This window comes from Schistocerca gregaria, chromosome 1 (genome assembly GCF_023897955.1).
Source record: "Schistocerca gregaria isolate iqSchGreg1 chromosome 1, iqSchGreg1.2, whole genome shotgun sequence".
Classification (NCBI taxonomy): Eukaryota; Metazoa; Arthropoda; class Insecta; order Orthoptera; family Acrididae; genus Schistocerca; species Schistocerca gregaria.
The window spans coordinates 645,660,686-645,675,438 of NC_064920.1; the positions used below are offsets into that span (position 1 = coordinate 645,660,686).

The 14,753-nt window shown below is 43.0% G+C and overlaps 1 protein-coding gene across 3 annotated transcripts in view; it reads left to right on the top strand.

The window, feature by feature from the left end:
* LOC126360933 (RNA helicase aquarius) overlaps positions 1-13,684 on the top strand; it is a 320,041-nt gene extending 306,357 nt beyond the window's left edge. For all 3 annotated transcript variants that reach the window (XM_050007751.1, XM_050007752.1, XM_050007753.1), the window contains one exon: positions 12,800-13,684. In XM_050007751.1, the coding sequence (XP_049863708.1) occupies positions 12,800-13,339 (540 nt within the window). In that variant the 3' untranslated portion in view covers positions 13,340-13,684. The remainder of the gene's footprint in view (positions 1-12,799) is intronic.
* The last annotated feature ends 1,069 nt before the right edge of the window (positions 13,685-14,753 follow it).

The window sequence follows — 14,753 nt, forward strand, 5'->3', positions numbered from 1 at the left end:
TAACCACCATCTGGTACCTGTACAAATTGTAAATAGGCTCGTCACACGACATCATCATCATCATCATCATCATCATCATCATCATCATCATCATCACCACCACCACCACCATCACCACCTACCTGCCCCATTAAGGGATCTGATATTCCACGCTCCAATCCGTCGAATACCAGTTTCCTTTCTCCTGATAACGACATCCTCCTGAGTACTCCCTGCCTGGAGATCCAAATGGTGGATATTTTACCTCCGTAATATTTTACCCAAGAGGACGCCATCACCATTTAACCATACAGTAAAGCTGCATGCCCTCAGGAAAAATTACAGCTGTAGTTTCCCCTTTCTTTCAGCTGTTCGCAGTACCATTAGAGCAAGGCCGTATCGGTTAATGTTACAAGGCCAGATCAATCATCCAGACTGTTACCCGTGCAACTACTGAAAAAGGCTGATGCCCCTCTTCAGGAACTATGCGTTTGCCTGGCCTCTCAACAGATACCCCTCCATTGTGGTTGCACCTTCAGTACAGCTATCTGTATCACTGATACACACAAGCCTTCCCACCAGGGGCAAGGTCCATGGTTCATTGATGGGGGGGCAGCTGTATATGTTCCACAAATTAGTTGTATGAAACTGAGGGTCACAGTTCAGAAGAACATTCTACCCACAATCCTTACCACCCCTGTCCCTTGCCAAAGTGGTATTCTGGCACCATTCACTCTAAGAAATTGCTGGTCCATGTTTATGCCACACCTGTTCTCAACCCCTTGTCACATGGTCCATAGGCTTGTGGAAGACCCAGGTGCAAGATCTGCCCTTTGTAACTATCCTGCACATTTTATTTCAGTCATGTCACAGACAAGTCCTATCCTGTCCAGAGGTAGGATACCTGTAAAAGCAGTACTGTCAGATACCATCTCTGGTGCAACTTTTGCACACACTTTTATGTGGGCTCGACCACCACCAAGTGATGCACTCAAGCGAATGTCCATCACCAAACAGTATCAGAGCTGACCACTCATTAGTAGAACACACTGCTGAGCACAACATCGGTAAGTGATTCACAACCCTTGCCTTTTGTGTCCTTCCTCCCAACACCAACTTTTCTGAAGTATGTAGATGGGAAATGTCCATTCAACACTTCTTTTGAGCCCTCAGTTTATGCTAGCTTTGTCCCACACCCACCTTCACCCTTGCCCCAAGCACCCCACTTCACTTCATTCTGCACTTAAACTGTCTCCTCCACAGCATGCCTCCTCTTTTGAGCCATCTTCCCCTCTCAGTTCACTACTCCAAGTCACTGAATACCACACACAATTCTCTCAGCCTGTGTCAGAATAAGTTCACAGATTCCTACCCTGTGCACTTGCTGCCACTATGTCCCAGCTGTCAGCCACTGTTCCTTCCACTCTTTTCTGACACACTTCTGCTGATACAGCCCCTCAATCAATTTGAGTTGTAGTCTGGTGTAATCTAGCTCTATATCTATACCCTGCAAATGACAGTTGTACCAGTTTTTAGGGTTTCTCCTTGTTCCATTCATGTGTGGAGCACAGGATGAATGATTGTTTGAATGCCTATGTACGTACAGTAATTATCGTATTCTCACTATCTCTGTGTAAGGGATGTAGTATATCCCTAGAGTAATCATTTAAAACTGGTTCTTGAAACTTCGTTAATGCACTTCCTCGCTACAAGAGCCTACCAATTCACTTCCCTCAGTATTTCTTGACAGTCTCCCACAGAGTAAACAAATCTGTGACCATTCGTGCCGCCCTTCTCTATATGCATACAATATCCCATGTTAGTCCTATCTGGTACAGGTCACACACACTTGAGTGATATTTTAGAACTCCCTAGTATTCTACCAATAAAGTGAAGTTTGCCACCTGCTTCATACACAACTGAACCTAGTGATTATTTCATTTCATATCCCTACAAAGTGTTATGTCTAGGTATCTTTATGAGTTTATTTATGCCAACAGTGACTCACTGATGTTATAGTCATAGAATACTATGTTTTTTTTCGTTTTGCGAAGTGCAAAATTTTACATTTAAATGTAATTGACTGGCACAGTGTAACATTAAGTGCACAAATACATTAAATGCTGTCTGTCATGTAGTACCTCTGCTACACTCATTCACTGGCTTAGTCTGATACATACTGAGAAATAAGTTCAGTGCTGACTTTTTAGGGAGAGAGCAGAGTGGAAATTGCATCTGTTGACTGAATGTAGCCACAGTTCTCTCTACCTTGCCATCTGATTAGTGATTTAATGGATCAGTTAGTAAATGTGTAAAATATATTGTGGTGGGGGAAAAAAAAATCAAGCAATCGGTTTTGAACTATATCAACAGTATACACACATAAACACTCACGGGAATGCAACTCACACACACGACTGTAGTCTCAGACAACTATAACCACACTGTGGTTTCAGTTGCCTGAGACTGTAGTCATGTGTGCAATGCGTCCATGTCTGCAGAGGGAAAGATAAAGGTCTCAGAGTTACTTGTCCTGGTATGCAATATTGTAGACAGGATGACGTGTACCACATCAAGTAATCACTCACTGTCACTTAATGTTTGTCTTGCTGCAAGACCTGTTCAATGCGTATGCATATGTGATACAGTAAATATAGTTTGGTACACATTTTCAGAGTATTCAGACATGCTCGTTTTGTATAGCAAAGCTCGACAGAAGGGAATCACTGCTAGTTGGCTGTATCATGAATGTTTTCTGCAATGCAGCATGCCATTACACAAACTTATTCCCCAGTTGTGCAGTGGCTTTGAGAAACAGTTACCTTCATCATGAGAAGGCTCCATGGAAATGGCAATGGCAATGGCAATGGCCTGAATTTGAAGAAGATGTAGTGCATCATTCTGAAGAATACCTGTTAAGCACTCAAACAATTGCATGTACAGTGGGTGTTAGTCACAGTATCGTGTGGGACGGTGTGTTTGAGCAACTACATCTGTACCACTTACAAAGGGTACATGCTATTGGTCTACCCAATTTTCCACAATGCATTGCATACGGCATATGGTTTCTGCACTGCGACATCAACACAGCCATTTCCAAATTGAGTTCTGTTCACAGATGAGTGTGAGTTCACTACGGCCTGTCTTCTTAATTCGTGGAACAGACATGTCTTGGGAGATGAAAACCCTCATACCACCCATGTTCAGGGGTTTCAGCACTGGTTTGATATTAACATGTGGACAGGTATTCTGAATGGTCATACCTCCTTCCACTCAAGCTGATTGTTCCTTCATACTCCATCTTCCTGCAAAAATATTAAACCTGGTTCTTGGGAGCTCTGCCACTGAATGTCCATCAGGCAATGCAATTTCAGCATGATGGTGCTCCACCTCACTTCTCACATATGGTTCGGAGACATTTCAACAGATATGGTGAAAGATGGATAGTCCAAGGTGTTCCAACTGTTTGGCTGCCACAGTGACTGGATTTAACTCCTATGGACTACTTCTTGTGTGTCATATGCAAAGTTTAATTCTTGCAAAAACAGAGGAAGATCTGTTGGCACGAGTTCTGGTCACTTCACTAGAAATTAAAGACACACCAAGTGGAAGGATAGAGTGTACAAGAACCTGCTTCATAGATACTTGTCTATAACAACATTGGTGGTCTCCACATCAACCCACTGTTTCGAGTAATGTAAACATCTAATTTTTGAGTGTTAATAGAAACAAACGTGCATAAGAGATAAAATGAATTTTTGTTATGTTTGTTTTTGAATTGTTACCTAATAATAGTACTGCAACATGCCTAATTCAGTCCCTCAAGGAGAAGTGGATGAGTTACACATTTGACTTGAAACTGTCATAGAAGGGAAACGGTACATTTCCAGACATAGATTACATATTCACTCTCCTCTACAAGTCCTAGAAGTTTGTAACAGGAATTTTCGAACATCCTGTATTTGGTAATGGAAATTTGTCATAAATAATTCATCACAGTTTGAGAAGAACAGAGATGTACATACCAGCAACACCAGATGAAAAAATGACACTGATTACCCATTATTAAAGCTGTCAGTGGCTCAGAAAGAAGTTCAATATGCAGCAAAAAACTTTTTTGATCATTTGCCCAATAACATAAAATGTCTGATAGGTAGTTTATTCCGTATTTCTAGATTTCCGGAAAGTTTTTGACACCGTTCCTCACAAGCGACTTCAAATCAAGCTGCGGGCCTATGGGGTATCGTCTCAGTTGTGTGACTGGACTCATGATTTCCTGTCAGGAAGGTCGCAGTTCGTAGCAATAGACGGCAAATCATCAACTAAAACTGAAGTGATATCAGGTGTTCCCCAGGGAAGCGTCCTGGGACCTCTGCTGTTCCTGATCTATATAAATGACATGGATGACAATCTGAACAGTTCTCTTAGGTTGTTCGCAGATGATGTTGTAATTTACCGTCTAGTAAGATCATTCGAAGACCAGTATCAGTTGCAAAGCCATTTAGAAATGATTGCTGCAGTTGACGCTACATAACGAAAAGTGTGAGGTGATCCACATGAGTTCCAAAAGAAATCCGTTAGAATTCGATTACTCGATAAATAGCAAAATTCTCAAGGCTGTCAATTCAACTAAGTACTTGTAAATAAAATAGAAAGAAACTTCCACATGGGAAAAATATATCAAAAACAAAGACTCCAAGACTTACCAAGCGGGAAAGCGCCGGCAGACAGGCACAATGAACAAAACACACAAACACACACACAGAATTACTAGCTTTCGCAACCGATGGCTGCTTCTTCAGGAAGGAGAGGGAAAGACGAAAGGATGTGGGTTTTAAGGGAGAGGGTAAGGAGTCATTCCAATCCCGGGAGCGGAAAGATTTCCCTTAGGGGGAAAAAAGGACAGGTGTACACTCGCGCGCACACGCACACACACACACACACACACACACACACACACACACACACACACACACATATCCATCCGCACATACACAGACACAAGCAGACATATTTAAAGGCAAAGAGTAAGGGCAGAGATGTCAGTCGAGGCAGAAGTACAGAGGCAAAGAAGTTGTTGAAAGACAGGTGAGGTATGAGCGGCGGCAACTTGAAATTAGCGGAGGTTGAGGCCTGGCGGATATCGAGAAGAGAGGATACACTGAAGGGCGAGTTCCCATCTCCGGAGTTCGGATACGTTGGTGTTGGTGGGAAGTATCCAGATAACTCGGACGGCGTAACACTGTGCCAAGATGTGCTGGCCGTGCACCAAGGCATGTTTAGCCACAGGGTGATCCTCATTACCAACAAACACTGTCTGCCTGTGTCCATTCATGCGAATGGACAGTTTGTTGCTGGTCATTCCCACATAGAAAGCGTCACAGTGCAGGCAGGTCAGTTGGTAAATCACGTGGATGCTTTCACACGTGGCTCTCCCTTTGATCGTGTACACCTTCCGGGTTACAGAACTGGAGTAGGTGGTGGTGGGAGGGTGCATAGGACAGGTTTTACACCGGGGGTGGTTGCAAGGGTTGGAGCCAGAGGGTAGGGAAAGTGGTTTGGGGATTTCATATGGATGAACCAAGAGGTTACGAAGGTTAGGTGGACGGCGGAAAGACACTCTTGGTGGAGTGGGGAGGATTTCATGAAGGATGGATCTCATTTCGGGGCAGGATTTTAGGGAGTCGTATCCCTGCTGGAGAGCCACATTCAAGGTCTGATCCAGTCCCGGGAAGTATTCTGTCACAAGTGGGGCACTTTTCGGGTTCTTCTGTGAGAGGTTCTGGGCTTGAGGGGATGAGGAAGTGGCTCTGGTTATCTGCTTCTGTACCAGGTCAGGAGGGTAGTTGCGGGATGCGAAAGCTATTTTCAGGTTGTTGGTGTAATGGTCGAGGGATTCAGGACTGGAGCAGACTCGTTTGCCATGAAGGCCTAGGCTGTAGGGAAGGGACCGTTTGATATGGAATGGGTGGCAGCTGTCATAATGGAGGTACTGTTGCTTGTTGGTGGGTTTGATGTGGACGGATGTGTGAAGCTGGCCATTGGACAGATGGAGGTCAACGTCAAGGAAAGTGGCATGGGATTTGGAGTAGGACCAGGTGAATCTGATGGAACCAAAGGAGTTGAGGTTGGAGAGGAAATTCTGGAGTTGTTCTTCACTGTGAGTCCAGATCATGAAGATGTCATCAATAAATCTGTACCAAACTTTGGGTTGGCAGGTTTGGGTAACCAAGAAGGCTTCCTCTAAGCGACCCATAAATAGGTTGGCATATGAAGCGGTCATCCTGGAACCCATGGCTGTTCCCTTTAATTGTTGGTATGTCTGGCCTTCAAAAGTGATGAAGTTGTGGGTCAGGATGAAGCTGGCCAAGGTGACGAGGAAAGAGGTTTTAGGTAGGGTGGCAGGTGATCGGTGTGAAAGGAAGTGCTCCATTGCAGCGAGGCCCTGGACGTGCGGGATATTCGTGTATAGGGAAGTGGCTTCAATGGTTACAAGGATGGTTTCCGGGGGTAACAGACTGGGTACGGATTCCAGGCGTTCCAGAAAGTGGTTGGTGTCTTTGATGGATGATGGGAGACTGCATGTAATGGGTTGAAGGTGTTGATCTACGTAGACAGAGATACGTTCTGTGGGGGCTTGGTAACCAGCTACAATGGGGCGGCCAGGATGTTTGGGTTTGTGAATTTTAGGAAGTAGGTAGAAGGTAGGAGTGCGAGGTTTCGGTGGGGTCAGGAGTTTGATGGAGTCAGGTGAAAGATTTTGTAGGGGGCCTAAGGTTCTGAGGATTCCTTGAAGCTCCGCCTGGACATCAGGAATGGGATTACCTTGGCAAACTTTGTATGTAGAGTTGTCTGAAAGCTGACGCAGTCCCTCAGCCACATACTCCCGACGATCAAGTACCACTGTCATGGAACCCTTGTCAGCTGGAAGAATGATGATGGATCGGTCAGCTTTCAGATCACGGATAGCCTGGGCTTCGGCTGTGGTGATGTTGGGAGTAGGATTAAGGTTTTTCAAGAAAGATTGAGAGGCAAGGCTGGAAGTGAGAAATTCCTGGAAGGTTTGGAGAGGGTGATTTGGAGGAAGAGGAGGTGGGTCCCGTTGTGATGGAGGACGGAACTGTTGCAGGCAGGGTTCAATTTGGATAGTGTCTTGGGGAGTTGGATCATTAGGAGTGGGATCAGGATTATTTTCCTTCGTGGCAAAGTGATATTTCCAGCAGAGACTACGAGTGTAGGACAGTAAATCTTTGACAAGGGCAGTTTGCTTGAACCTGGGAGTGGGGCTGAAGGTGAGGCCTTTGGATAGGACAGAGGTTTTGGATTGGGAGAGGGGTTTGGAGGAAAGGTTAACTACTGAATTGGGGTGTTGTGGCTCCAGATTGTGTTGACTAGAATTTTGAGGTGTTGGGGGGAGTGGAGCTGGAAGTGGGAGATTGAGTAGATGGGAGAGACTGGGTCTGTGTGCAATGAGAGGAGGTTGAGGTTTGTTGGAAAGGTTGTGGAGGGTGAGTGAGTTGCCTTTCCGGAGGTGGAAACCAGGAGATTGGATAGTTTTTTGAGGTGGAGGGTGGCATGCTGTTCTAATTTGTAGTTGGCCTGTAGGAGGATGCTATGTAAAGCCGGTGTTGATGTGGGAGAGGAAAGATTGAGGACTTTGATTTGGGATAGGAGTTGACGGGTGTGTTCATTGGCCGAGTCGATGTATAGGTGAAGGATTAGGTGGGTGAGGGCTATGGATTGTGCAGTTTGAAACTGGTATAAGGACTGATGGAAAGAAGGATTGCAGCCAGAGATGGGAACTTTAAGTGTGAGGCATTTGGGAGTAATGCCAAATGCCAGACAAGCCTGAGTAAATAAAATATGGGAGCGTAATCTGGCTAGGGTGAAGGCATGTTTGCGGAGGGAATGTAAATAAAATTTAATGGGGTCATTGTAGGGATGTTGTGAGGTTGACATTGTATTAGAAGGTGGAAAGGGTAATATGAGGTTAAAGTGAAAGTAAATAGAAATTTAAAAAGGAGAGATAAAGGTGTGAAAAAAGTCGAAAAAGTGTTGGTTTGAGATGAGCTATGTTGATCCTGTGTTGAACTTAGGTTGGTGAACAACAATGGGTGCACAGGTTAGGTAGTTATGTTGTCTCCAGATCATGTTAAAGGGTGGGGAAATTCAAGAAAATTTCGAAAAAGTTTCGAAAGAAAAAAGTTTCGAAAAAATAATTTCCGAAAAAATAAAACTCGAAAAAAAATTTCGAATAATATGTGTGTAAATGTATTCAAAGGACCTGCCTGCACTGTCACGCTTTCTATGTGGGAATGACCAGCAACAAACTGTCCATTCGCATGAATGGACACAGGCAGACAGTGTTTGTTGGTAATGAGGATCACCCTGTGGCTAAACATGCCTTGGTGCACGGCCAGCACATCTTGGCACAGTGTTACGCCGTCCGAGTTATCTGGATACTTCCCACCAACACCAATGTATCCGAACTCCGGAGATGGGAACTCGCCCTTCAGTATATCCTCTCTTCTCGATATCCGCCAGGCCTCAACCTCCGCTAATTTCAAGTTGCCGCCGCTCATACCTCACCTGTCTTTCAACAACTTCTTTGCCTCTGTACTTCTGCCTCGACTGACATCTCTGCCCTTACTCTTTGCCTTTAAATATGTCTGCTTGTGTCTGTGTATGTGCGGATGGATATGTGTGTGTGTGTGTGTGTGTGTGTGTGTGTGTGTGTGTGTGTGTGTGTGTGCGAGTGTACACCTGTCCTTTTTTTCCCCCTAAGGGAAGTCTTACTGCTCCCGGGATTGGAATGACTCCTTACCCTCTCCCTTAAAACCCACATCCTTTCGTCTTTCCCTCTCCTTCCTGAAGAAGCAGCCATCGGTTGCGAAAGCTAGTAATTCTGTGTGTGTGTTTGTGTGTTTTGTTCATTGTGCCTGTCTGCCGGCGCTTTCCCGCTTGGTAAGTCTTGGAGTCTTTGTTTTTGATATATTTTTCCCATGTGGAAGTTTCTTTCTATTTTATTTAGATCATCATTATATATATATATATATTCCATTTTTTCCACATGGGAAAAATATATTAGGAGCAAAGATTCCAAGACTTACCAAGCGGGAAGGCGCCGATAGGTGGGCACAATGAATAAAACACACAAGCACACACACGGAATTTCGAGCTTTCGCAACCAGCGGCTGCTTCGTCAGGAGGGAGGGAAGGAGAAGGAAGGATGGAGGGATGTGGGTTTTAAGGGAGAGGGTAATTGGAATGACTTCTTACCCTCTCCCTTAAAACCCACATCCTTTTATCTTTCCTTTTCCTTCCCTCTTTCCTGGCGAAGCAGCCGCCGGTTGCAAAAGCTCGTAATTCTGTGTGTGTGTTTTTGTGTGTTTTGTTCATTGTGCCTGTCTGCCGGCGCTTTCCCGCTTGTAAGTCTTGGAATCTTTATTTTTAATATACAACTAAGTACTTGGGTGTAAAAATTACAAACAACTTCAGATGGAAAGACCACATAGATAATTTTGTGGGGATGGTGAGCCAAAGGTTGCGTTTCATTGGCAGGACACTTAGAAGAAGGTGCAACAAGTCCACTAGGGAGACAGCTTACACTACACTCGTTCGTCCTCTGTAAGAATATTGCTGCACGGTGTGGGATCCTTACAAGGTGGGATTGATGGAGGGCATTGAAAGGGTGCAAAAAAGGGCAGCTCATTTTGTATTATCACGTAATAGAGGAGAGAGTGTGGCAGATATGATACGCGAGTTGTAATGGAAGTCATTAAAGCAAAGACGTTTTTCGTCGCGGTGAGATCTATTTACGAAATTTCAGTCACCAACTTTCTCTCCCGAATGCGAAAATATTTTGTTGAGCCCAACCTAAATAGGTAGGAATGATCATCAAAATAAAATAAGAGAAATCAGGGCTCGAACAGAAAGGTTTAGGTGTTAGTTTTTCCCGCGCGCTGTTCGGGAGTGGAATGGTAGGGAGATAGTATGATTGTGGTTCGATGAACCCTCTGCCAAGCACTTAAATGTGAATTGCAGAGTAATCATGTAGATGTAGATGTAGCATAGCAAGTTTTAAATCTAATTTATAATCATTTTTCGGGGACAACTCCCTACATCCCATAGATAAATATCCTACGATAAACTGGTAGCCATTAAAAAGGGTTGCATGGGCAGGACAAAAAACAGTAACGTATGTTAACACTAATCATGTATACATATCCTGTAAACTGAGTTGTTCCATATCATTTTGATTAAAGAATCGTTCAAATGATCTATGGAAAATGTAACTGTCTAAACAAACTAAATTAGGTATTTGATCTAATCCTGTCCAATAACAGTAAGCAGGGTACTTGAACAATGGAAAGGGTAGATTGCTACGCACCACAATTGAATCACAGACAGGTGCAATCAAAAATGGTGGGGGGAAGAGAGAAGTGGAGAATAGGAAAGGACTATGTAGGTGCGATGGTGGTATGGAAAGTGTACGTAGTTCAGGAGTGGGAGCATGGGAGCATAGAAGGGGTTAGGTAGATGGAGGACAGGGATTAGCGAAGGTTGAGGCCAGCAAAGTTACGGAAATGAAGGATATGTTGCAGGGAGAGTTCTTGACAGCAAAATTCAGAAAACTGACTTTGGCAGGAAAAATCCACATGTTTCAGGCTGTGAACCAGACATTAAAGTGAAGCACATCATGTTCAGCAACTGTGTGGTCCAGCTGTCTCTTGGCTGCAATTTGGCAGTGGTCGTTTAAGGGGACTGACAGCTTCTCGGTTGTCTTAGTTGTTGTGCCTACATAGAAAGTGGCACAATGGTTGCTGCCTTAGATATTGTAGGAGATGCCTGTGACAGATCTAGGTTTGATGGTACTGGGAGGATGTGTGGGACAGGTCTTGCAATTAGATCTATTGCAGGGATATGAGCCGTGAGACAAGGTTCTGAGAGTAATGCTGGAGTTGAGGTGGACAAGAATATTGTGTAGGATTGGTGGGCTCAGATGACCAATGTGGGAGGATATTCCTCATTTCAGGGTTCAGAGGGAGGTAGCTGAAATCCTGGTGGAGAGCACGATTCAGTTGTTCCAGGTCTAAATGGTACTGAGTCATTACAGAAGTGCTCCTTTGTGGCTGAGTAGTGGGTATGTGAAAAGTGATGGGTGATTGGAGAGGCAAGGTATGAGAGATCTGTTTCTGGACAAGATTGGGAAGGTAATTTCTGTTTGTGAAAGCTTCAGTGATGCCCTTGGCATATTTGGAGAGGGACTGCTCATCATTACAGTTGCAACAACACTGGATGGTGAGACTGTATGGAAGGAACTTCTTGGTGTAGTACGGTGGTGCTGTCAAAGTGGAGGTGTTGTTGGTGATTGGTATGTTAGATATGGACAGAAGTGGTCAACATTGAGGAAGGTGGCTTGTTGAGTTGATGAGTACCAGGTGAAGTGAATAAGTGAATAGGGCAGAAGGTTTGGAGTTCTGGAGAAATGTGGATAGAGTGTCCTCAACCTTATGAATATGTCATCAATGAATCTCAGTCAGGGGAGGAGTTTTGGATTGTGGGTGTTTAGGAAGGGTTCCTCTAGATTATTCATGTACAGGTTCTCATATGATGTGGCTGCCCATTGCTGTACCACAGATTTGTTTGCAGGTGATCTCTTCAAAGGAGAAATCGTTGTGAGTGATCATATATTTTGTCATGGTGAGCAAGATGGAGGTTGTAAGTTTGGAGTAAGTCATGTATTGGGGAAGGTAGTGTTCAGTAGTGACAAGTCCATGGGCATTGGGGATGTTAGTGTAGAGGGAGGTGGTGTCGAAAGTGATGAGCAGGATGCAGGGTGATAAAGGAATGGGAACTGTGGAGAGCGGATGGAGAAAATGGTTGGTATCTTTTAAAAGATACTATTGGATAGTTTCATCTGTTTGCTGTATTTCAAAAGAGCATGTTTTCAACTTATAGCACATATGGTATTATGCCATAATAAAAAAAATGAGACAATACAGTACTGGTACTCGAAGAAAATTTACAACTGAATCTGGACATACGAATGTGCACTTTAAGCTGAATTATGCATTTTAGTATGGTTCACGGAATTCCTCTGATGATGCCTTGTTTCTTTTATGAAATAATGTAATGTACGAACATACGGGCTTCCTGTGTCATCGTGGCTGCGCAAGCACAGTGATGCCTGTTATCTGGCGCTCTATGGCAACTGCTGAAACGAACCTCTTTCTAACAGGTCCCGGGAAAATATTGCGAATGATTGATTGAAAAGCGTTAGTTTCAAAGTAAATTTCCTTTCACGCAAGATGAAAAAAGTGCGAAAATGTACAATGAATTTCTTAAATCACAGAGTGTTTGACTCTCATTTAAAACTCAAGTATTTGAGGACGACCGTATAGCAAAAATTTCAAGCCCAGAAGATCAGACTTTTATGTCAGTATTAAAACTTTTACTGGCACATTTGTGTGATGTACCTTAAAGTGTAACACTCATGAAAAAGATCAACATTATACATGAAAGTTTAGCTTCTCTTGCAGCTTATTAATCATAGAGACACAATATTATATGTGAAAGCTCTGCTTTTCTTGTAGCAACACTATGCATATTAATGTACACCATTCACTTTTCCTATTTGTGTGCACGCACTACTTAACAGTGATAATGCTATTGGCTGACTACATCACGTGTCATATTTTGTGAGATGTCCTGATCTCACAGTTGTTGTGTTTCTTGTTTCCAATAAATGAATTAAAACTACTACCAGTAAGTAAGTATTGCTTTCATTGTGTAATAACCATTTTTTTTCTTTCTTTAGGATGCCCAGAAGGTCTGGCAGAAGCCAGGATCAAAACTGTCATCTTCTCAAGATGGACCACAACATTTTGTATCTCATCATCCAGGTGCAGATGATGATACAGACAGTGAGGAAGAGCAGGAAAGAATCAAACTTGAAGTCACAACAGATTCACAATATGAAGGACAAGCCACAGTTGTTGGGGCAGCTGTAATGTATGGTGAAGCTGATGCAAATGCTATTTCCCAGGCACAGCAGCCAGCTGTCCCTGAAGATGGGACAGTGTCACAATTTGAGGCAGCTGCGTGTATAAGCAGTGCAACACCCGTACCATCAGATGTAGACTCGGTGCCAGCTGCAAGCAATGAAAGAAATGATTTGTTGGGCAATGGCAGACCAATAGCTGTAAAGATGGGTGGAGCAGAGTTTCAACAAGAAGTTTCAGATTCTACCACTCCTGAAGAACACCATCAACATAGAGCCAAAACTCAAAAAACTATTAGAAAAAAAGAAGCAGAAGATTCTTCAGAAAAGGAATCTTCTTCAGAAGATGACTCTTAAAATTTAACATTACTGAAATGATAAAACAAATGTGTTTTTTTATCAAGCACATAGGGTAATATGTTATAATCTCTGAAAATGTCATTTTCCTTTCATTGCATATATTCAGATGACTGTCTGTAGAGAATTACTTGTCAGTTACTCTGATATATCCTGTGTGATGCAGGTGAAGGTTATGTAAATGGAAAATTTTACCACTGTTTACACGCTGTAGGTTTATAGTGGTTTCAGATAGCTATGACATATATGTGCCAGATTTCAACAGTGATTACATTTTAGTATCAGATGTGATCTAATGATTTTTATTGTTCAATAAAAGACTGAGACCTTTTTTATCAACCATCACCAGCTGCCTTTTGTACAGATGATGAGAAAGGAAAATTTAATGCTTCTCCCCTCCATTCTCTCCCTCTCCCTCTATCTCTATCTCTTTGTTATGTGTATGTCCCCAACTAATTGGTCATAGTGATGGGTTGAGCAAGTGGGATTTGGAAAGTTATTTTGACTATGGATCACATCCAGACAGTTCACCATCTCCTCAAGAAAACAACTGGGTGTAGTACCGGGACTCATCGGGACATTGTAGCTTATCAATAAAAGCCTTTGACTGCACAAAGATTGGGCAATAATGAAGGCCTTGAAGATGAAGGAATGAAAACAAGGTATGTAAAGCTGCTGAGATAGATGTATGATCAGGCCGCAATGACATTCAGGGTGGATCAAGACCTTATCACCAGTGGAGTAAAGGTGTTCACCAAGATGACACAGTCTCTCTGAAACTGTTCAATCTTGCATTAGAAGATATATTCGAATTCCTAGACTGGAATAATGGAGGAATAAAAATAAATGGCTCGTATCTGGGTGTATACACCCCAGGACAACCGGGAAAAGCCCAGTAAATTTTTAAAATTGTGGAAATTTTTCATTGTTTTAGTTTTCAGTGAAGTTTCTGTTATTTTGACTGCTAAGAACTGATACTCCAACAAAAAATATTACCTGTGCCCACTACTGCAGAATAATACTTCAGCAATAAAACATAAACAAGAGAATAACACCAAAATAAAACTCGAGTTGTGAAGAAAATGAACCTTGTACAGCAACAAAATAGATTGCACACAAGTGTCTGCCAACAGCAAAAAGTGTCAAAGGCTGTACTTCGTAACAAGAAACTACATTCAATGTGTCTTTCTCGTGGGCCTCAAAGAGCGTGACATCAAAACTGTCTACATGTCTAACAGGTTGTGGGGAAAATATTGTGAATGGTGATTTGAGGAGCATTACTTGCAAAGTAAATTTCCTTTTAAGCAAGCAGATTTATAAGGACTGATAAGTTTTATGGCACTGAGGGAAAAGTATGTTGTCATTTAACATGAAAAAAAAAAGTGCTTTCTCCCAGGAAAAGTATTTTCAAGGG